This window comes from Vigna angularis, chromosome 6 (assembly GCF_016808095.1).
Source record: "Vigna angularis cultivar LongXiaoDou No.4 chromosome 6, ASM1680809v1, whole genome shotgun sequence".
NCBI lineage: Eukaryota > Viridiplantae > Streptophyta > Magnoliopsida > Fabales > Fabaceae > Vigna > Vigna angularis.
This window is the reverse complement of record NC_068975.1, coordinates 8396498-8421628: the sequence shown is the minus strand read 5'-3', so window position 1 is coordinate 8421628 and position 25131 is coordinate 8396498. Positions and strand designations below refer to the sequence as shown.

The 25131-nt window shown below is 37.7% G+C and overlaps 2 protein-coding genes and 1 long non-coding RNA gene across 3 annotated transcripts; 2 read left to right on the top strand and 1 right to left on the bottom strand.

Moving 5' to 3' along the window:
• The first annotated feature begins 216 nt into the window (after positions 1-216).
• On the top strand, positions 217-11572 carry LOC128197342 (uncharacterized). Its single transcript, XR_008249763.1, has 3 exons — positions 217-754; positions 10822-10887; positions 10996-11572. It is a non-coding gene; the product is annotated as an uncharacterized LOC128197342 (long non-coding RNA).
• Positions 11573-13814: 2242 nt separating this feature from the next.
• Positions 13815-15056, top strand: LOC108341405 (uncharacterized). Its single transcript, XM_017579092.2, has one exon. The coding sequence runs from the start codon at positions 13815-13817 to the stop codon at positions 15054-15056; it is 1242 nt and encodes a 413-aa protein (XP_017434581.1).
• Positions 15057-22004: 6948 nt separating this feature from the next.
• LOC128197485 (protein BFR2-like) lies at positions 22005-23382 on the bottom strand. The gene is given in 5 exon segments (XM_052879540.1): positions 22005-22033; positions 22305-22317; positions 22320-22377; positions 22661-22842; positions 23269-23382. Coding segments are annotated over 5 exon segments (396 nt in total).
• Between the last annotated feature and the right edge of the window lie 1749 nt (positions 23383-25131).

The window sequence follows — 25131 nt, the reverse complement described above, 5'->3', positions numbered from 1 at the left end:
CCCTTTGAACAAGATTAGATAGGAAAAATCGTAGGTGCATTAAATAGTTGAGGAAGTTCTTTGTCTTTGAATATATGTAAGAATTAATATGTTGTGCTAGGAAACAGAATTGTAAGTTTGAATGATCTTAATTGTTCATATTTTTTATGAATAAAGGTTGAATATTTGATCCATTTTTAATTGTTATCACTACAAGAAAATCCTGAATTACCGAGGGTGTATTTCCGAAGGCTTTGCGGCCGTCGGTAAATGTGATTTACCGAGGGTCAAAAAGTGAATCACCGACGGCCTTAATGAAATAACGTTACCGAAGGTCAAGAAGACCTTAGCGAGGGCTCTGTGGCCTTCGGTAAGAGCGTCCACCAATTAAACTCAGTAATTGGAGTTATTCGTGCAGCTCGTCCCCAATTTCATCAAACAGAACCCTCCCTCCCCTCTGTTGAGAACTACTGAAAATTTGGTTGTACTCCCTTTGCCTTCCTTTTGGCTTGCTATCGTTAATTCTCTTCATATCCCTCTACCTATCTCTTCTGTTCGGTGGCATTGTGTGCCTAGGGTTCGTCGTGCCGTTGTGGGTGTTGCGGGTGGGGTGGTGGTTCTTGGTTGTGCGTGTAAGGGTTGTGCGACGGGTAGGGTGGTGATTCGTGGTCATTAGCGTGAGGAGGTCCTTGCAGTGAAGCCCAAGGTTGGCTGTTCGGTTGAGAGCTCCCGGTGTTGCTTGGCTTCCATTGAATTGGGTGTTCTGGAGTGCGAGGTAAGTTCTCTTTTTTAGAACGGTACATGAATAAATTGATTGCCTTGTTCTTCCCTACTTCTGTGCAATGTGTCCATGTAATTGGGTGTTTCCCTGTTCTTACCAATATGCGTAAGTTGTTTGCACTGTGGATATTTCTGCTTTAGTACCTTATATGTATCATGTGATAATTTCAATTGTTTGGCTTATACTTGGGTTTTGGGTTGAGACTGGGCAGGTTAGTACGTTCCATGTTTTCTTTTGAATTCCTATATGGCATTTTGTGTACTAGAAATTGTTCTGGTACTAAAGTCCTGTTAGTTTTGATTCCTCTTGATTTTGATTCCAGCTTGGAATAAGTTTTGGGATTTGTTTTTGTATTGCTGTAAGCATAGACGAAATTGGTAAATCAAGAGTATAAGAAAAATATGTCCTCAATAGGTTAAGTAATGAACATGTTAAATAGGAATGATTGTATGGACTGGAATAAGTTAAATTGAATGTGGTTAGGCTGTAAAGGAACATGATAACGCAGTAACTACATTATTGTTACTCTGTCGTACTCTATGTTAAGTAATGAACATGTGTATTAGCTAAGTGAGGGGTTCGATTCATGATAAATCAAGATTAACAGGGGTTTGATTAAATGAAATGGGGCTGTTTTGGGAAGTGGGATAAAACTGAATGAAGTCTTATAATTGTTTCTTTTGTGGTTGTCATTAACCAGTGGCTGCACTATTAAGTGAACTTTAAAACAGGTTTAGTGATTACAACTTCCATCTTCAATTGTGCAGCCTCATTGTTCCTATCTTGTGTTTCCCTCCTAGAATACATTAAAAGTCCTAAGAATGCAAAGTGTATTAAAGTACTAATTAAAACAGTAAACTAACTATGTAGACAAGTTTAAAACATAAAACAAAGTTAGAATTGAGGTGACAATTCAAAAATACAAATACAATCAAAATTTGACCATTGGGCACCTAAAATACAGTAGAATAGGGTAAATGTGTTAAGCATGAAGATGTTAAATCTGTAAAAGATACCTAAAACTACCTACACAAGTTGTAATGGACTAAAAATGACAAAGATAAGAGTGTAGAAGTGATTCCTAAGACAATTTCTAAAAATCACTACTTAAACCTCAAAAAAGGTGTACTGCAATTGCAAACTGCACTAAACTAGGAAAAGAAACTAGAAAGAAACTATCCTAACAAGTTTATAATGGTAAAACCTAGCTAATTAAGAACTCACTACAAAAAGTACCTAAAACTCAAATTATTACAACCTAGAATCTAAAAGTAGTACCTAGAATACACTAAAAGTGATAACAATGCAAAATGTATTAAAGTACTACTCAAAACAGTAAACTAACTATCTACACAACTTTGAAAAGATAAAAGAAAGATAAAAATGAAGTCTCAATTAAAAAATAACAACAAAAGCAAAATTGGACTACTTAAAACCTAAAAAAGTGTACTAAATAGGTGAGAAATTGGGAATTAATCTAAAGTAACCTAAGCGTGTCTATTATACACATCCTAACAACTGTAAAGTAGTGAAATAATGCTAGGAAAGTGGTCAAAAGCAAAGAATTCCCTAAACCTCAAATTTAGTGTTGTGGTTGATCAACATTTTCAAAAATTGAGTTATTACAGGTCCTTTTTCGTTCTGCTATGATTCTGTGATGTTTGGAAGTTTAAACAAGTCCAAATTGATGTATTAAAGCTGTTAGAAGCATTGATATGAAGTTAGAATGACCTGTATGCAATTTAGTATGTCAAACCATCATATTTGAGCCATTTTTGGAACTTGCAAGTGAATCTGAGTTGCAGTTCTGTTTTATGCCTAATTAGAATTCAAACAAGTGTATTTTGATGATTTAAAACTGTTAAAATGATTAGCAAAGTGTCAGAATGGCTTAGGCACAAAATCACTTCCAAAACCATCAATTTTGAGTCAATTTTAGGAAGTAGAAAGGTGATTTTAAGTAGCAGTTTGGTTTTGAGTTAAATTTGAGTTTTAACAAGTTTAAATTCACCAAACAAAGTTGTTGAAGTGGTGAAAAACAAAGAATAACCTAAAACTCAAAGTTTGAGTATTTAGATTATAAAAAGTGTACTTATAAGGTGAGAAATTGTCAATTCACCTAATATAGACTCATTTTAAGTAATGTCAACATCCTAACAAGTCTAAAGTAGTTTAATGAACCTAGGAAATTAGTCAAAAGCAAAGAATTAGGTAAAACTCAAAGTTTAAGTTGTTTGGACCTAAAAAAGTGGTTCCAAGTTAGTGAAATGCTACTGAAAATCAAGCCAAATTGCTACTTTTAGAGCTACTTCTTTGTCCAATTCAGCAACCCTTCCATTACCTAGTATGCTACCCCCTTGGAGCAAGAATTTTGGACCTTGGAAGCCTCACCAAAACGTCACAACACCATACCACACATTAAACCAGTCACATCAAAAATCTGCACTGCACCAGATTTTAAGTGGTGGCCCTTGTGTTGTCCAACTTGCAAAATTCTTCACTTTGAAAGTAATGAGTTGCAGCTGGAGCTTTGCCAACAATGTGTGGTGGCTGGACTTTCCTTCCCTATTCCTCTTCTTTCACACGTCCAACTCCATTCAGCCCTGAACTCATCTCCTTTTCTCTCTTAGCTCTTCCACTCCATAGAAGCCTTTCTTTTGAACGTGAGCTGCTGCCATGCTTCTCAAAGAAACCGTGAGCTTCCTTCTTCTTCCCAACTGGATGTGATGGTAGCTACAGCTGCTGGACATGTTTCCCCTCCTTCAAAGGCCGTGAGTGAAGCTTCTCTACGTGGCTAGACTGCTGCAAACTAGACCATGTAGGTAGCTGCAGCTGCTGGTGGAATTATCTTCACTTCATTCACGCTGCAAGTGGCTTCTCTTCACCTAAAACTCAAAGTTTGAGTATTTAGTACCTAAAAAGTGTACTTATAAGGTGACAAATTGTCATTTCACCTAATGTAGACTCATTCTAAGGTATGTGAACATCCTAACATGTCTAAACTAGTGGAATGAAGCTAGGAAACTTGTCAAAAGCAAAGAATTACCTAGCCAGCAAAGGTCAAAGTTGACAACATGTTATCTCACCCAAGTTGCTCATCTCATAAACATTGTTTCTTTCCTCCATCATGGGGTGCCAAAACATCACTTTCCTCCACTAAAACACCAGGACCAGCCTAAGACAAGATCAAAAGTGCTTAAAACTCACTTCTTTTAACAATGGTGACCCCTGTTCACCTGACTGAGTACCTGTGTTGGACTTTCTGTACAAAATCCAATTTTCTCTCGGGTAATCGTTTACAGTGTCCTTGTAATCGATTACAGTGTCAAAGAAGGTGTAAATTTGATTTCTAAGGCATAATTTGAAAGGTCTTTGAGTATAGATTCCAACAAAACAAGAATCAACTCATTTGGAGTTCGGTGGAGAAAGTTATGAGCAAAAGAACAAGCAAAGGTCAGAGTTGGCAAAAATATATGAAACGCTAACTTGAAACAATAAACTGTACCAACTCAAATGTCCAAAAATTACAAAATAGTAGTCATTGGAAAGATGTTTGAGTCTAGTTTCTAATAAAAAAAGAATCACATCATTTGGAGGTCGGTGGGAAAAGTTATCAGTAAAATAGCCAGCAAAGGTCAAAGTTGACAGCATGTTAACTCACTCAAGTTGCTCATCTCATAAACATTGTTTCTTTCCTCCATCATGGGGTGCCAAAACATCACTTTCCTCCATCATTGGGACATAATCACATCACTAACCTCCCTCTCCCACCACTGAAACACAAGGAACAGCCTAAGACAAGTGCAAAAGTGCCTAAAAGTCACTTTTTTTTCAATGGTGACCCCTGTTCACCTGACTGAGTACCTGTGTTGGACTTTCTGTACAAATTCCAATTTTCTCTCGGGTAATCGTTTACAGGGTTGGTGTAAACGATTACCAGACCCTTGACTGAGTACCCTCCATTATACTTTTTTTTTTCAGCTATTCGGTAATTACCGAAGGCTTTTGGCCCTCGGTAATTACCGAAGGCTTTTGGCCCTCGGTAATTACCGAAGGCTTTTGGCCCTCGGTAATTACCGAAGGGCAGAAGCCCTCGGTAATGGTTAGCGACAAGGGATTTATCGAAGGATTTTTGGCCGTCGATAGGCCTTCGGTAAACATCCATTATCGACGGCTTTTGGCAATTTCCGAGGGCTTATGGCCTTCGGTAATGCCCTACTTTTTTGTAGTGTATTGAGTTGTTCATTTTCCAGGTTGAATCAATTTGATTTGGGAACTTGATTTTGTTTTTGTCCAAAATTTAATTGGTTATTGACCCACTCCACCCCTGTTTTCCTGGCTTCTGGCGACATAATAGAGCTGGCAACGGAAAAGTAATGCACCTATGTCTTTAAAGCCTTCAAGTTTTTAAACACCTACTCTTTTGTTTACTATTCTTCAGATACCTTCCTCTATCGCCAATTCTTGAAGGTTTTGTAGTTTTGATGGAGAATCCAGATTATAGGGAAGAGGATGGATGCAGACCCGGTGATATTTCTTCTTTTTAAGTGTCTAAGAAGTAGTTAAGTTGTAGTTAAGTTGGAATGTATGACACTACCTAGATGAAATATTAATACTATTATAACACACTTTTACAACACAGGGTAAAATAGTCATACAAGTGTAAATTTTTGTATTTTTTTAAGAAAAAAGAAAGTAAAAAGTAAGAAAGAATATTGTGAAATGAATTTAAAAAAATTTAGGGTGTTAAAAAATTATTTTTCGTAGAAGAAATTGCTTAAAACACCTCAGTATCTTTTCTTAGAAAGTCTTACGGTCTTTCTTGTTGGTATGATTAATATCATCTTGTATAATGACCACTTCATCATCAGTTCTAATAAATAAAAAACGAAAACATATTTATAGTATTTAAAGGTGTTACCGATAAAACATCAACAATATTGTTGTACCAACTAAAATCACTTCTTTCTTAGGACAAACTATTTATAACAAAGCAAAATCTTGTTTACAATTACTATTTTTTTCTTATGCACTGTATTAACCAATAATATGAGATGTATTAATTACAACTAAATCGATTGTTTTTTATTTAAAAATAGATAAAAACATAAGCACATTTACTCGAAACACTTAAAGCAGTCAAAGTGAGAACTCAATCTGCCGCAGTTCCAATTTTTCATTATTAAAATATATCAAAAACAATTGACTTAGTAGTGATTAATACAGGTCAAAATTATGTTTGATACGGTTTTTATTTGTGACTAAGATTTCGATATTTCTTAGCTTTGGAATTACTAAGGATCTATGATTTTATTAAATTTAATTTTTGTTAAAACTGAAATTTAATGTTGTTTAGAAATCGAAGCTGTGTTTCAATTACGGGGACTGAATTAAATGATCAAGCAATAAATACATAAAAATAAAATGGGATAACTATGTGAGAAATAAATTTTTCATCCATTTTCATTGGTAAAGTGCTAAACAATGAATTAATATAATGTACTTCGTGTCAGTGTTGTGAAGTTGGAAGATTAACAAGCATACTACTATTTCATTCTGTATGAGCATTGCACATATGAAGGGTCCAGTATGTAATCTAGGTAGTTGTGATGATTAGGCCTCAAGAGGGGAAGTATATTCCGTAGGGATTGACCCACCAACTGCCACAATCTGTTGCTCAAGCTGCATCAAGAATCCATAAAATAAATATTAATTACAAATCCAGCATGTAAATAAAAAAGTTTTTTAAGTTTTTCATCTATTTAATACCCTGACCAGTGTTTTAAGCTTATTCTTAACAAGGTAGTACTCTTGATTCACTTGTTGCAGACATATGAGACACCTGCGGTAATCAGAATCTTTCAATGATGAGACCATGAAATATATACTAGCATTTTAATGTTAAGTACATTTAACAATACACTAATGTTAAGTACATTTACTTTTAAATTAGTAGAATCAGGCCAAAATGTCAAATATATACTAGCATTTTAATCTTCTTACAAGCCACCAAATAAGAGGTTTTTTAATCTTCTTACAAGACACCTAATAAGAGGATTTTTAATGGAACTCCATACGACATGAAATCAAGCAAGGGTTTTTGGAACAGCAGCAGGCTGAAGTTGTTGTGAACAACCTGAAGGTGATAATACAGGGAGCAAAATAATGTAGGATGGAAACTTACAAGCCACATTCAGCAATTGCAATAGTTTCACTTGGGAGGAAAGAAGCAGTGGCACAGTTACCATTATGGACAATCGCGGGAAGAATTCCAGAATTCATTAAGTATGGACATTTGTTTGTTGGTAGAATAAGGAAACAAAATGGGACTCACTTATGATATTCTAGTATGCCGAAAATTTTAAAACTGTCCTAAACCTATATCCTAATGCTAAAACTACCAAAACATTATCAAAACTATGATAACAAACCTAAATTTAACATTAGAAAACATTCCCAAAATTATCTACTCTCTAGAATTATAAAACCAAAATCTAAAAATGCCCTTACAATAGCCTAAAAGTACTGTAATAAAATAGAACAATCTAAAAATAAACTTCCTACTTCTAACCAACTCTAATCTTTATTTAAACAAACTCAAATTCACTGAACTAATCTACAACTATATCTTTCTAGTTATTTAAAATTAAAACTGCAGAATTTAACTATGCTACTAGACTATAACTAAAAGAAAATTCTAGAGAAATGAACAATCCCCAATTCTAGAGAAATATCTTCCAATCAATACACTCTTATCTCTTACCCTCCTTTTTTTTTCTATTTATATTTTACAAATTTATGCTTGCAATAAACAAGATAGTTCCCATGTTTCACCACCCTATGAAGAATAAAGAATCTGTGAGGGAATAATAAAATCTTGTTCTAAGAACACGGTCAATTACTAAGATACTCTCGTTGACCCACCGCTTTAGAGCTATGTATAAAGTAAAAGTAGTATCTGACCATTGTTTAAGGAAAAGAGAAACAAAAATAAATTAAATTTTGCTTTACGAAATAATCCTTCACTGTAGTCAGTAACAACTTTTCAGTTCCATCACTGCTAATATAATTGTTATACACCTCATAACCGTGCATATACTTATCTATGTTTCATCTTTTCATTGGTACATTATACTGTAGTTTATTTTAACCATGTGCTAAAGAGAATAGGTTGTAATCTCCACTTCTATTTTAAGAAACCATTTTGAAAACCAGACATGGAGCTTCTACATATCGACTGAAACTTGAATGAAAAATGCTTCTGTCAAGTCTTGGCTACCATGCAACAGACACGTGGTCCCTAAGGACTAAATGCACTGACCCAAAATAAGTAAATAACCAGAAATGAAAGCACAAAGCAGGAAAAAGCAAACTCAAATTAGTAAGGAGAAACAACTTATTAATGTTCTATAAATCTGTCAATAGTGGTCCTTGTTTCCATTGTTGTCTACTATAACTACAATGCTTGATCCACAAAAGAATGAAGATCTTTCGCAGTGGTCGTTTGTACTAATTCTTAAATGTTACGGAATTGGTAAATACTCGAAAGTTAAACTGCTACACATAAAAGAAGATAGACCTTGTTCTGGGCCAGTTGCGGATTGCCTAGTTGGCATGAGTGAATGCTTATTGATCATTGTTTTTTACCATATCCTGCAGCGAATTGGCAAACAAAAGTCACTAAAGCATAATCTAAAAAATATAAATTGAGAACCAGAAAGATCAGGAGAAACACTCTTGGTTCCTTGCTTTGAATCGAAAACTACTAAATACTGTATGAGATTAGAAAGTAGTTGATGTTAATTAAGATAAGATTAAGAGAAAGAAAAAAGTGGTAGAAAAAGAAACAGAAGAGGAAAAGGGATAATAAAAGGAAAACTGGGTCATAGAGTTTGTCTTGTTTCATAGAAAAACTGGGTCACAATAATTCTTAGAAAAAAAAAATTCTACAACATTACTATCATGGCTTTGAATTGCGATCCATTACCCTTATGACTATTCGCAACACATCAAAGCATAAATGAAAGCCAACCTCACTCCCCAAAAAAAATTAAACACAGACCATTAAAGGTTTAAAGACTCCAACATAGCAGCAACATTACCTTCACACTAACATCTACTTTTGACTGCCTAACTGTCTTTCCTTCACCAACAGACCAGTAAAGGTTTAAGAATCACCTTAGCTCCAAGATATTCAAGTATACTTCCATAGGTGCTTTCTTCTTTTTACATTGGAATATGACCAGTAAATTCAATTCAAAAATTTCCTCCTTTGCAAAAAAACCTATTTACTGGAATTACAGTAAACCAGATAATAGAAAAGAATAACAGAACCAACTAATCTGTTACACTTCTAACCCTTTCCTTTTCCTATAATAATCCTAGGACCATTTCAACATATAAATTTTATTGTGCTCCTATTCAATGTAACCTCACCTTTACCAGAGATGGTCTATTCATTGCTAAAATCACTAATTATAAGGATTTTCCAAATAAATGCTAACCTTAAAGATTTTCCTCGTTGTACCACGGTGTGCTGGTGTGGTATGTTGCTTTCGAGCTCCAACTCGCCCCAATTTCACCTTATATCTTAAAAGACACTAGCATTAAAATTCCTTTGAAAACATACCATGCAAAACATTAGATTATAGAGAGAAGACTTCTAACAAAAGAAAAAAATATATTGCTTTTACATGACTGAAAAAAGTTGATTTTTAAATATTTTTATCATTTGACAATCATTAATCTAAATAATGTGTAGTACAACCTAATGTATGTTTACCTGATTAAGTCTTTTTGCTTTTTCCATAATACATCATCTCAGGATCTTCTTTAGGAATCTTTTTTCTTGGGTTATTCTTTAGACGAGTGTAGATATTTGATACATTCATATCTACATCATAGAGACCTTCTTCACCCTCCTCCATATTTTTATCACAAGAGTTTGTTGAGCATGTTGGATGATGTCTTCCTGTGCATTATTATCATTTATTCCTTGATAATCATCTTGAAAATTTCTTTGATGATCAAAGTCTGCATTTTATTCTCCAATATTAACATTTATTTCTTGATAGTCATCTTAAAATTTATTTGATGGTCCACATTTTCTTCTTCACTATTAACATTCCTTACTACATGGTCTTCAATTGGTGAGAGAGTTGGTTCACCATCTTGGAAAGAGTCATCTTGTTCTTAATGAACTCTTTGCTTACAAAATTCTTCCAAGCGTTGTACTCTATCCTCCAACTCCTTTATTTTATTGTTTGAGACTACCTTATCAAATTCCAACTCCTTTATTTTGTTGTCTGAATCTACCTTATAAGATTTCAACTCCTTTATTATATTTTCTAAATCTTCAATCACTACAAGAATGATTGAAATTACCGACGGTCATAATTCGTTGGTAATGGATAAAATCCGTCGGTAATTAGCATTTACCGACGGCTTACCGACGGCCAAAATACCGTCGGTAAAAACGTTGTCGGTAATGTCATCCACGAAATAATGGGCGGGAAAAATCCCGCTCTTTTTACCGACGGTAATGCACATAAAAATACCGTCGGTAATTCCATCGGAAATTAAGATATATCGACGGATATTGATCCGTCGGTAAAAATCCGTCGGTAATTTTAATATTTTTTGTAGTGAATATTAAAACCTCTTTCCCTATTAGAATGATTTGGTGTAGAGGTCGGTTCAGGAGGAAAGGTGTGAGACCCTAGATAATTAGAGTTGTAAATATATGTAAAATCTCAATTAATGCACCCACGTCATTGCTCAGTATCATTAAAAACGCACTCACATTCTCTGCTGCACGTCTGCCATGTGTCACGTTGGAACATTCTGAAAACAGTAGTGGAAGACAGGTGTCTGCGTATGAGAGAACGTCCGATTGACTTGGGGAAGAGAACTGAATTTTCTGAAACACTCCTTCCCATTCTCTGCATGCACTCACCTTCTTCCTCAAAACTGATTTCTCCATTTTTCTCCACCTTCTCTCTAGAACCAGTTCACCTTCTCTCTACTGTAACTCATCACCTTCTTCTCCGATCACGTTTCAGAACCGTAGAAACGTTCCCTGAGACGTGAGCGTCATTCTAGACCGAACAGAATTCGGATCTGAGCTGGTAAGTTCTCGTCTCTAACCGTTCGTCCATTTAGTTTCATGCGAACCCAAGTTCTGGTTGCATGCATGGGTTATAGGTCTGAGTTGTTTCTGATTTTTGGTGTTTTAGATTAAGTGAAAGTTGTTGAGTGAATCTGAGGATAGAACGCTGTAAGAAGACGAACTAAACCCTTACATTTGGACGTACACTGCTATCCAGGTAAGGGAAACTTATTAATTTAATTTATACTTGGATGTTGTGTGCAAACATGATATGAACTGAATGTATGAGATGTATGTTGTTTTAGTATGCCTGAACGATCGCTGTTATGCATGAATGAATATGGTATGTGTTGGTTGATACGTATGAATTGGAAAATGGATGATTATTGTATAGTATGAGTTCTAATATGAATTCTATAAAGTATGTGAATTAAATGATGAATATGAAATTATAAGATTATGAATCGTATGAGAAATGTTGAGTTAGAATAGATGAAAAATCTGAATATGATAATCCTTACTATGATAAAATACGTTCGTCATCGTACGGTCTTATACCGTTCGGTTTCTAATCAATTGCTTAAAAAGGAATTCTTTCATTTGGAAAGAGTTCCGATCGAGAACGAGCGTCCCGTGAAATACTATGTTGAGCGTTCGGCTCAGCCTAGTGGTAATCTTGTAATTTAAAATTAAGTTATAATGCATTATCCCTTATACTTATAAATTTGTAGCGCTCGGTCTTACACTGAGCGTTTGTCCTAATTAGCACTCGGTCTTATACCAAGCGTTCGCTCTAATTAATTATTGGTCTTATACCTAGCGTTCGTCCTAAGTAGTGTTCAGTCTTATACCGAACGCTCGTCCGTACCTTTGATTTCGGAACAGACATAAATAGCGTTCGTCTAAATTATTAGTAATTGTATATCATCGCGTTCGGTCATTGACTGGCAGTCGATCCCTTTAAACGAATTGTTCTCAGTATAATTAAATAATTGTCTTGTTGTATCTTTATCCATTTGAATTTGGTCTACAGTCTTTGTACCTAAATTATTCTGAACATTTATGTTATATCTCTAAGAGTCGGTTCATTCAACTGATTCGAGTAGCAGTCACGTTCGTCATATAAGTACTGTTGACTTATTCGGTTTGACAACGAGTCTTCAAAATCTAGTCTTTAGCGTTCGTCTTTGTTATTCAGAAGTATGAGCGTTCGTTATTTTATACTTTTAAAACTAAAGATAGAGATGATGATAAATTATAAGATGTTGAAGTGTGAACACTATATTGAATGATTATACGATTATGGAATTTGAACGAGCGTTCTAGGGAGGAACGACTCTTATATATATTTGAATATTAAATTTGGTAAAGTATGACTGTGGATAAGTTAAGACTCGCTGTCAATCCTGATGTTCCGTGAGTACTATCCTCATGTAGAGGAAGTATGTCATGTGTGGGAACGGCAGGAGGTCCTTAGTCCATAAGTTAACATGGGCGACGTAAGAACGGACTGACCTCGAGTGGCAGCTATTTGGTGTATCCCAATTACTACATCACTCGGGTGCAAGGACGCTTGTAACTACACAGATTCATACACTCCGGACGGTCGGTCTAGAATATATATATATATATATATATATATATTTCGAATGATGTTATATGTTGAGTTATGTGCTTATGAGAATTGAAATGTTGGTGTATATGTTGATGTATAAATTAAATTACTTAAGCTTACCCTTTCGTTTTTCCTTGTGTTGTCGATTGCATATGCACGTTCGTCCTGTCATTGCAATGATCATCCGTGTGGATGTGAGCAGATGGAGGTGCGTCACTTGAAGAGAAGCTAGAAGAAGAAAATTTGGAAGACGTGAATCTGGTGGAAATAGAAGTTAAAGCCGAGCCTTAGAGCGCTCGCGTGTTTTTCATTTATTAGTCTGTTAGTTTTATTATGGACGTTCGGTCAAGGTTTTGTAAGATCGTTCGTCCCTGAACTCCTGTTTCTGTTGCGTTCGCTTATTTTTGTATTTTAAGTCGTTCGGCTTTTTGACCCTCGTTTAGTAATGTAAAGACTGCACTGTTTTACTGATTAAATGTAATTAATTCTGATTATGGTAATTACTGTATTTTGGAATGTTACATTAGTGGTATCAGAGCAGTTTTGTTCTCTTAAAGGATACTGTAGGTTATGAGTGCACTGTGTTTTTGTTGTGTGCTTGATATGTGTTTAATGAGTTATTTTTCAAACTCTTTGAACATGACTAACGCTCGTTTTTCTCTGTTTCCAGAGAACAAATGGCTCCTAGACTTCCTCCTCCCCCACAACCTAATGAGCCTGATACGTCCAACAACACTAGGCTGTTGGAAACGGTGATAGATAGGTTACAACAGCAGAATAATACTCTAATGGAGCAGAACGCCACCCTGATGCAGTAGAATCAGAGCGCTATGCAGAGTTTGGAGGCCTCTCGTGCCAACTCCGAAACGACTCAAAGACAGCTGATGGAAATTTTAGTAGCAACTAGGCACACTCCGGGGGCGTCCTCTTCCAACGCTGCCCAGCCTGCTGCTGAATGGAGCTTGGAGAGTTTCCTCCAACACCATCCGGCTAAATTCAGTGGAAAATGCCTTCCTGATGAGGCGGATCAGTGGCTGAGAGATATGGAGCGTATCTACAATGCTAAGAGGTGTCCGGATGATAGCCGGTTGGCATTTACAGAATACTTGCTGACTGGTAAAGCTAGCCACTGGTGGACGAGCATGAAAGCCATCTTAACAGACGCTCAGAGTCCCATCACCTGGGCGGTTTTCAGAAATAAGTTTTATGAGGAGTACTTCCCAGATAACGTTCGTTAAGCTAAGGAAGTTGAGTTCCTTCAACTGGCGTAAGGAGCAAAGTTTGTGTCGGACTATACCAACACATTTAAACACCTGTTGAGGTTCAATACCATGGCGACCAGTGAGGAGTGGCAATGCAGAAAATTTGAAAATGGGCTGAGGAGTGATCTGAAGGTATTAATCTCTAGCTTGTGTATTCGGTCTTTCCCTACTATGGTTGAGCGAGCCAAGGTATTGGAGAAGAATATGGCAGAAGCGGAACGACAGAAGAAACAACAACAAGTGAATAGGGGACCGATCGCGTCCAGGGGAGGTATTGTTCAGAGGAGACCACCTTACGCTCGTCCAAACCAACCTTCTAATGCAAGCGGGTCACAAGCAGTGGTTCCTGTCGGACAGTCTGGACAAGGAAACGTTGTTTGTTTCCGGTGTGGAGGGCCACATTATCGTTCTTCATGCCCTCAGCTGGTGGGAGGAAAGCACTGCAATCGTTGTGGAAGGAACGGGCACTCGGATAACGAGTGCAACATGAGTGGACGTGCAGTGATAAGGCCACCTAATGCTGGAAGGAACCAACTGAGAAGTGGTAGAGCACAAGCAGTGGGGCGCGTCTATGCTATAACTGGAGCAGAAGCAGCAAGCTCAGGTAACCTTATAACCGGTGAATGCTTGCTATATGGAATATCTTGTCGTGTGCTGTTTGATTCGGGGGCGACTCACACCTTCATCTCGAAGGCGTGTGTTGAGAAATTGGGAGTAGTTGAGAGAGATATGCAGTTCGACCTGGTGGTGTCAACCCCAGCGTCTGGAGAGATTAGGACGTCTACCGTATGCATTAGATGTCCTATTGTGGTTGAGGGGCGTAGTTATAAGGTGAATTTAATCTGTTTGCCTTTGAAGGATTTAGAAGTAATTCTAGGAATGGATTGGCTGGCTACCAATCACATTCTTATAGATTGTGGAGCGAAGGAATTAATCTTTCCTGGTGAAGAAGAGGAAGTACTGTCAGTGACGCTCGGTCAGCTGAAAGAAGATATTATGGAGGACGCCAGCTGTTTTCTCATCATGATGCACGAAGACAGGGAGGTTGGGAATGCGAATGAGGAACGATCGTCCAAAGACAAGAACAGTGAAGGACGATCGGTACTGGACGAATTTCCTGATGTCTTTCCGGAAGAGATACCTGGACTTCCCCCTCATCGTGAAGTTGAATTCACCATTGATTTGGTGACGACAGCGGCTCCTATCTCGGTTCAGCCTTATCGGATGTCTCCTACGGAGTTAGCTGAACTCAAGGAGCAGATTGAAGAGTTGATGGAGAAGCAATTTATTAGGCCGGGCGTATCACCCTGAGGAGCGCCCGTGCTTTTAGTAAGGAAGAAGGATGGCAGCTCGCGGTTATGTATAGACTACAGACAATTGAATAAGCTGACCATCAAGAACAAATACCCATTGCCAAGGATAGATGACTTGCTGGATCAATTGCATGGGGCTGCTGTATTCTCAAAAATTGATTTGAGATCCGGATATCATCATATCAGAGTTAAGGAAGATGACATCCAGAAGACAACGTTCAGATCTCGCTATGGGCATTATGAATACGTGGTGATGCCATTTGGAGTAACGAACGCTCCAGCCGTGTTCATGGAGTATATGAATCGCATCTTCAGGCCTTATTTGGATAAGTTTGTAGTCGTCTTCATAGATGATATTCTCATCTATTCCAAGACCGAAGACGAACATGAGGAACATCTTAGACTTGTACTTGGAGTGTTACGGGAGAAGGAGTTATATGCCAAGTTGTCTAAGTGTGAATTCTGGATGAAGGAGATTCAGTTTTTGGGACATGTGGTATCGGCTGGAGGCATCTCGGTAGATCCAGCGAAAGTGCGAGCGGTACTGGAATGGGAGAGTCCGCGTTCGGTCACTGAGGTGCGTAGTTTCGTTGGACTGGCGGGCTACTACAGACGTTTCATTGAAGGCTTTGCTAAGATAGTAGCGCCGCTAACTCAGTTGACTCGTAAAGATCAGCCGTTCGCTTGGACCGATCGTTGTGAAGCCAGTTTCCAAGAGTTAAAAGTGAAATTGACGAGCGCTCTAGTGTTGGTCATTCCAAACACGACCAAGCCTTTCGAAGTGTATTGTGATGCGTCTCACCAAGGTCTGGGTTGTGTTCTGATGCAAGAAAAGCGAGCGGTGGCGTACACATCCCGTTAGTTGAAGATTCACGAGAGGAATTACCCAACGCACGACCTGGAGTTGGCAGCGGTCGTTTTTGCACTGAAGATTTAGAGGCATTTCTTGTACTGATCCACGTTCCAAGTCTTCAGTGATCACAAGAGTCTCAAGTATCTCTTTGATCAGAAGGAGTTGAATATGAGACAAAGGAGGTGGCTTGAGTTCTTAAAGGATTATGATTTCGAACTACTCTACCATCCAGGAAAGGCGAATGTGGTAGTGGACGCTCTGAGATGAAGGGTGGTACATGTGTCGTCCATGATGGTGCGTGAACTGAGTTTGGTGGAAAGCTTTAGAGATCTAAGGTTACAATTCGAGTTGGAGCCGAACAGTATCAAGTGTTCTAACCTTAGAATATCCAGCGACGTGTTTGAGCGGATCAGAAAGAAGCAACGAGAGGATGAAGAGTTAGTGAAGATATTTGATGCCCTCGGTACGGATCAGGCCAAAGAGTTTAACACTGGAACGGACGGTTTCTTACGTTATAAGGGCCGGACGTGCATCCCAAATGATGGAGACCTGAAGAGAATTATTCTGGAGGAAGGTCATCACAGTCGTCTTAGCATGCACCCTGGCATGACTAAGATGTATCAAGACCTCCGAAAATCCTTTTGGTGGCCTGGAATGAAGAGTGATGTCGCTCGTTTTGTGGCATCATGTCTAACCTGCCAACGAGCGAAGGCGGAGCATCAAAGACCTGGCGGATTACTTCAGCAGTTGGAAATTCCCGAATGGAAATGGGACAGCATATCCATGGATTTCGTAACCCATCTACCACGCACGGTTAGAAATCATGATTCAATCTGGGTGATCATGGATAGACTAACGAAGAGCGCCCACTTCCTCGCAGTTAACTTGAAGATGTCAATGACCAACTTGGCTAAGTTGTATATCCAGGAGATCGTTCGTTTACATGGAGTCCCTTCAAGCATCATTTCTGACCGAGACACGAGATTCACATCTCGGTTTTGGCAATCCTTACAAGGCGAATTGGGAAGCAAGCTGCAGATGAGTTCAGCCTATCACCCCTAGACGGACGGCCAATCTGAGAGGACAATCCAGACGCTTGAAGATTTACTAAGGACGTGCATCCTAGACCACTTAGGCGCCTGGGATGAAATCTTACCGCTAGTGGAATTTACGTATAACAACAGCTTTCAGGCTAGCATTGGAATGGCGCCGTTTGAAGCTCTTTATGGGAGAAAATGCCGAACGCCACTTTGTTGGTTTCAAGAAGGAGAGCACGTGCTAACTGGACCTGAACTTATCCAGCAAACGACCGAGAAAGTGAAGCTGATCTAGGAGAGGTTGAAGACGTCTCTGAGCAGGCAGAAATCTTATGCGGATAAGAGAAGAAGACCTTTGGAGTTCGCTGTAGGAGATCATGTGTTTCTTCGACTCAACCCAATTACTGGAGTAGGCCGAGCCGTTCGTCCAAAGAAGCTGTCTCCCAAATTCATTGGACCGTATCAAATCTTGAGGAAAATCAGACCAGTAGCGTACGAGCTTGCATTGCCGCCTCAGCTATCGAACCTTCACCCCGTCTTCCACGTTTCCCAACTTCGGAAGTACATAGCGAACCCATCTCACGTACTGGAGTTGGAAGACGTTCAACTTCGTCCAGACCGAACACTTGAGTTGCAACCAATCTGTGTAGAAGATACCAAGTACTACAAGGGAAAAGATGTTCGTTTGGTGAAGATGGTGTGGGATGCTAAGACTGGTGATTCAACGGGGGAAGTGGAGGATGCTATGAGAGACTTGTATCCTCACTTATTTCCGGGTAAGTACTAATTTTCGAGGATGAAAATTTTTGTAGTTAGGGGGAATGTGAGACCCTAGATAATTAGAGCTGTAAATATATGTCAAATCTCAATTAATGCACCCACGTCATTGCTCAGTATCATTAAAAACGCACTCACATTCTCTACTGCACGTCTGCCATGTGTCATGTTGGAACATTCTGAAAACAGTAGTGGAAGACAGGTGTCCGCGTATGAGAGAACGTCCGATTGACTTGGGGAAGAGAACTGAATTTTCTGAAACACTCCTTCCCATTCTCTGCATGCACTCACCTTCTTCCTCAAAACTGATTTCTCCATTTTTCTCCACATTCTCTCTAGAACCAGTTCACCTTCTCTCTACTGTAACTCATCACCTTCTTCTCTGATCACGTTTCAGAACCGTAGAAACGTTCCCTGAGACGTGAGCGTCATTCTGGATCGAACAGAATTGGGATCTGAGTTGGTAAGTTCTCGTCTCTAACCGTTCGTCCATTTAGTTTCATGCGAACCCAAGTTCTGGTTGCATGCATGGGTTATAGGTCTGAGTTGTTTCTGATTTTTGGTGTTTTAGATTAAGTGAAAGTTGTTGAGTGAATTTGAGGATAGAACGCTGTAAGAAGACGAACTAAACCCTTACATTTGGACGTACACTGCTATCCAGGTAAGGGAAGCTTATTAATTTAATTTATACTTGGATGTTGTGTGCAAACATGATATGAACTGAATGTATGAGATGTATGCTGTTTGAGTATGCCTGAACGATCGCTGTTATGCATGAATGAATATGGTATGTGTTGGTTGATACGTATGAATTGGAAAATGGATGATTATTGTATAGTATGAGTTCTAATATGAATTCTATAAAGTATGTGAATTAAATGATGAATATGAAATTATAAGATTATGAATCGTATGAGAAATGTTGAGTTAGAATAGATGAAAAATCTGAATATAATAATCCTTACTATGATAAAATACGTTCGTCATCGTACGGTCTTATACCGTTCGGTTTCTAATCAATTGCTTAAAAAGGAATTCTTTCATTTGGAAAGAGTTCCGATCGAGAACGAGCGTCCCGTGAAATACTATGTTGAGCGTTCGGCTCAGCCTAGTGGTAATCTTGTAATTTAAAATTAAGTTATAATGTATTATCCCTTATACTTATAAATTTGTAGCGCTCGGTCTTACACTGAGCGTTTGTCCTAATTAGCACTCGGTCTTATACCAAGCGTTCGCTCTAATTAATTATTGGTCTTATACCTAGCGTTCGTCCTAAGTAGTGTTCGGTCTTATACCGAACACTCGTCCGTACCTTTGATTTCGGAACAGACATAAATAGCGTTCGTCTAAATTATTAGTAATTGTATATCATCGCGTTCGGTCATTGACTGGCAGTCGATCCCTTTAAACGAATTGTTCTCAGTATAATTAAATAATTGTCTTGTTGTATCTTTATCCATTTGAATTTGGTCTAGAGTCTTTGTACCTAAATTATTCTGAACATTTATTTTATATCTCTAAGAGTCGGTTCATTCAACTGATTCGAGTAGCAGTCACGTTCGTCATATAAGTACTTGTTGACTTATTCGGTTTGACAACGAGTCTTCTAAATCTAGTCTTTAGCGTTCGTCTTCGTTATTCAGAAGTATGAGCGTTCGTTATTTTATACTTTTAAAACTAAAGATAGAGATGATGATAAATTATAAGATGTTGAAGTGTGAACACTATATTGAATGATTATACGATTATGGAATTTGAACGAGCATTCCAGGGAGGAACGACTCTTATATATATTTGAATATTAAATTTGGTAAAGTATGACTGTGGATAAGTTAAGACTCGCTGTCCATCCTGATGTTCCGTGAGTACTATCCTCATGTAGAGGAAGTATGTCATGTGTGGGAACGGCAGGAGGTCCTTAATCCATAAGTTAACATGGGCGACGTAAGAACGAACTGACCTCGAGTGGTAGCTGTTTGGTGTATACCAGTTACTACATCACTCGGGTGCAAGGACGCTTGTAACTACACAGATTCATACACTCCAGACGGTCGGTCTAGAATATATATATATATATATATATATATATATATATATATATATATATATATATTTCGGATGATGTTATATGTTGAGTTATGTGCTTATGAGAATTGAAATGTTGGTGTATATGTTGATGTATAAATTAAATTATTTAAGCTTACCCTTTCGTTTTTTCTTGTGTTGTCGATTGTCTATGTACGTTCGTCCTGTCATTGCAATGATCATCCGTGTGGATGTGAGCAGATAGAGGTGCGTCACTTGAAGAGATGCTAGAAGAAGAAAATTTGGAAGACGCGAATCTGGTGGAAATAGAAGTTAAAGCCGAGCCTTAGAGCGCTCGCGTGTTTTTCATTTATTAGTCTGTTAGTTTTATTATGGACGTTCGGTCAAGGTTTTGTAAGACCGTACGTCCCTGAACTCCTGTTTCTGTTGCGTTCGCTTATTTCTGTATTTTAAGCCGTTCGGCTTTTTGACCCTCGTTTAGTAATGTAAAGACTGCACTGTTTTACTGATTAAATGTAATTAATTCTGATTATGGTAATTACTGTATTTTAGAATGTTACAAAAGGCACCTTGAACTACATCAAATACGAGATTTTGCCTCGGTTATTGTTAAATTTTGTCTAACCTATCAATCATGAAAAAAAAATCAATTCATGCATTCATTATTTTCAATAAATAATAACTATATATATAAATCTTACCAAATCATTATGAAAACAATGTTGAATAGAGTCCAAATCAATGTCAACTCCATCCCATTTCAAATAACGGGGGAATCCATTAGAGTTAATGGCCGACAAAGGATAAACTGTTATATGTTCCAATGCCCAAATCTGCAATTACAATACAATAGAATCAATCATTCAACAATGTCAAAATAACAAAATTAACCAAATTAATAACTATCTCAATAATGCATAACCTACCTGCAATACTACAACACATCCAATGAGGTGTGTTTGTACAATACTCGTCTGACTTGTAAAATGATCAAGACTCTCAACTAACATATCATAAACAGCAGTAGCCCATTGTACTCATGAAGGACTGTCAAATCATCTACTAACTTAAATAATTGAAAACGTACCCCTTTGTATGTGTTTGGAAAATAAAAGTGTACAAGACCCAACACTCTCACTACAAAAATATGCAATTTTATTAGGGGTTATTTTTTACGTTACGAGGGGTTTTAACACCCAAAAAATACTATTTTCGCAGTTTTAAAAACCACTAGAAAAACCAGCATCATAAAATTACCAGCGGTTTATTTCCAGGGGTTTCTGGAACTGCAGGAAGTAACCGGGTTCTGTGGAACCACCCCTATTTCCAGGGGTTTCTGGAAAACCGCCGGTAATTACCCGAGGTTTTCCAAAACCGCCGGAAAATCATTTTTTAAAAAAAAATAAAATTTTATATTTACACTTCTCTGTAGCACATTGAAGAAAATCACAAGATGTTTCCGTTCAATGATCAATGCATGATAAATGCTTCAGGTCAAATCAAACCTTTGAATGAAGCCTCAGCCTCTGGTTCCCAAAAACTACAGCTGCAGGTTTGATCCTCTCTACTTCCTGGCAAATTCATTTCCATTTTGCACAAGGTTGTACTTCATATCTGCAGGATATTCATGTGCAAAATAGCCCGAAAATGCTTGCGGAGAGGGCAGGGAAAGATATCCATTCTTGTCAAGAAATTGATGAAAATGTGTTGAGGATTTAATTGTAGGATCTGGGGAAGTGCGGATCTCATAGGTAGAGAAAAGGATTGCTTATAGATGATACTTCATTACTGTGTCTTGCAGGTTATGATTGTGACGTAAGAAATGACAACAAATCACCAGGTATTGAATTTGGGTCAACATACTACATCACGGTAAAAACAGAATAAATAAATATCAAAAATTTTAACTATATAACCCTAGAAATTTCAAAAGTAAGCATGAAAAAGTAAACAGCTATTAAAGAATAGAATCACGTAGATCAAGTGCACAAATATATTTCATGTAGAAATAAGAAAACCAAAATAAAGAGCTCAAGTACGAAAGTATAAAAATTAGATAAGTTCTATATACTTCAAGTGCATACCACTTATTACTAAAATGAAAGTGAAGCATGGTCCATATTATAGACACGTAAAAAAAGGAGATAAAAAAAATCCTTGAATAAAGTCCATTTTCCTAAAAGACAGTAATTTACCATTTCTTAAAAAGAATGTCTTATAATGAAGTAAGAACCTAAGCTCGAGAACTTTGTATCAGAGGGCCTTAAGATGAAACAAATTTTTGTTTGTTACTACTTTTATTGTTACAAAAGAAGACACAAATAATACTGAAGGAAAGGTGATTGACAAAATCTAGGACATCTAAGAACGAATTAAGAACTAAGAAACATCCTTCAACTTAATACAATGCAAAGCAAAAAGAGAAACATAATAGTAAATAAATGGAGAAAAAATAACCGAAGACAGTAACATGCACATACTAAGACAAAACAAAAAAATTAGTCCAGGTACAATTCAAACAATTAAACTACACCTTTTGGCTTTTCAAAGCTTGACCCTTGAGAAGATCTTCATCCTTATGATGCTTCAAGTTCTTTAAAGTATCTCTAAAGGTAGAAAGTTAAATTTGAGATATCTCAGAATCCACACGATCTTAAAGATGAAGGAAAATAATAAAACAGGTTCACAATGACTCAAATAATTCATCTGAATTATATTTGATACAACAAAATGTATTTGATTTTTTTTCACAATATAATTTATGCTCATTTAACAAAAATAGCCCTAGCAAAACAAGTACAGTATACCCAAAACAAGTACAGTATAGAAATAAAGATTAAGTATATTTTTATAAACTAAATGTATATCAAATGTTAAATGGAATCTCACAACTCCTGATGATGAAGATGTCTATATTCTTTCTCAAGTTGTTCCATCTCATCATTGTTCCATTCACTATGCTCTCTTGTCCCATCATCCTCATCATCTGTTAGCTTCTGCCCATCCTCCTCCTCTCCGCTGTCGACATCAAAATCATCCTCCTCACCATCGTCATCAAAATCATGCTCCACCTACATTAGGAAAACAAACCTTAAATCAAAATTCATAAGAAAATAATCAAGGTTATATAACATATTAATAAATTTAAAATTTTGCAGCAATTCATAACTCTTCATACTCCACATTATTGTAATGGAAAATGATACTCGAACAACCAAATTTGACAACATTTGAACACGGCACACGTGTCAGCGTTTGAGCGGTCCACGTTTTAAAGGGAAAAAGCTGCTGCATTCTGAGAAAACCTGCTTCAACTGTGACGTGGCGAGGGACGGGCATGGGCAGTTTAGGGTGTGCGTTTCAAATTTGAAATGATATTCGAACTTCGTAGAGAGAGAAGCGGCGCGAACATTGGGGATGGATGGTGTGACCTAGACAGAGAGACGAGAGAGTTGGAGAAAGGGTTCACGAGCGAGAGAGAGAGACCGAGTCCTTGCCGGAGTGCCGCCGTTCACTGTTGAAGGCCGTGTCGGAGAGATCGAACGCCTCCAGCCCGTTTCGTTTGACGGCGCCGCAGCTCCGACGTGGAGCGCTCGACGCGAACACGGCATCGTGTTTCCTCCGTTCCGGCCCAGCGACCTAGGGAGGCGTTGAAGGTGTCGCTTCGTCCCAAGTGGTTCCGTCCATGTCCCGGAGTGCCGCCGGAGTGCCGCGGGAGGTTCGCCGGAGTCTCGCCGAAGTTTGGGCTGTTCGGTGGACCAAAAAGAGGGGTTTTTCGGGTTGTCAGTCCCACCCACACCTTAGGCAATCGTCTCTGTTCCAACCGCCACACGTGGTCTTCACTGAAGGTTGGTTTCTTTTGTGATTTGTCAGTGCAATGAATGTTGAATACATGGATGATGTTGTTTTTGGATTTCATTTGGTTATGTATGAAACGTCTCCCAAGTGGATGTTGTTCTCTTTCTCATTTTTATACAAGTTCTTTGGTTAATCTTACATTGTTGCTGTAATTCTGTTCGATTGGTAGTCATGGATTGCGTTGGCCTTGCTGTCAAAAAACTTCAACCCAATAACCCACTTCATTCGGCTTTGGTAGCAGTAATGTTGGTGAACCAAGGGTCCTAGAGAATGTATTTTTATGCGAGACGAATTTGTTAATAAAATGTTAAGATTTGTTTCGAAACTACTTAGAAGTAGTTGAAATGAGGGAAAACAAACAAGCCACACCAAAATGAGAGTGATGGATGTAGTTGGCCTTGGTGTGCAAAAACTGGCACCCAGGTACCCACTTATTTTGCCTAAGGTACCAGTTCTGTTCCTGTACCCTGAGTGTTAGAAAATATTGTTTTATGTGGCACGAATATGTTACAAAAATGTTAAGAAATTGTTCCCAGATTACTTAGAAGTAGATAAAATGAGGGAAAACAAAGAAGACACCCCAAAATGAGAGTGATGGACGTAGTTGGCCTTGGTGTGCAAAAACTGGCTCCTAGGTACCCACTTATTTTGCCTAAGGTACCAGTTTTGTTCCTGTACCATGAGTGTTAGAAAATGTTGTTTTATGTGGCACGAATATGTTAAAAAAATGTTAAGAAATTGTTCCCAGATTACTTAAAAGTAGATAAAATGAGGGAAAACAAAGAAGACACCCCAAAATGAGAGTGATGGACGTAGTTGGCCTTGGTGTGCAAAAACTAGCACCCAGGTACCCACTTATTTTGCTTAAGGTACCAGTTCTGTTCCTGTGCCATTAGTGTTAGAAAATGTTGTTTTATGTGGCACGAATATGTTAAAAAAATGTTAAGAAATTGTTCCCAGATTACTTAGAAGTAGATAAAATGAGGAAAAACAAAGAAGACACCCCAAAATGAGAGTGATGGACGTAGTTGGCCTTGGTGTGCAAAAATTGGCACCCAGGTACCCACTTATTTTGCCTAAGGTACCAGTTCTGTTCCTGTGCCATTAGTGTTAGAAAATGTTGTTTTATGTGGCACGAATATGTTAAAAAAATGTTAAGAAATTGTTCCCAAATTACTTAGAAGTAGATAAAATGAGGGAAAACAAACAAGACACCCCAAAATGAAAGTGATGGACGTAGTTGGCCTTGTTGTGCAAAAACTGGCACACAGGTATCCACTTATTTTGCCTAAGGTGCCAATTCTGTCCCTGTACCATGAGTGTTAGAAAATGTTGTTTTATGTGGCACGAATTATATGAATTAGTAAATGACTATTATTTTTTTGTTCTCTTTTTTGTCGTGGTTTAACAAATGCTGACAATGTTTGTTATGATTTCCAATTTGTTGTTTTAGTTGATTGTGTTGGTGTAATGTAATTTCAGTTTTTGTGTTGGTGTAGTGT

Bases quoted from the DNA above. Each gene is read 5' to 3' on its own strand.
- LOC108341405 (XM_017579092.2), top strand. From the start codon at position 13,815: ATGGCGACCAGTGAGGAGTGGCAATGCAGAAAATTTGAAAATGGGCTG.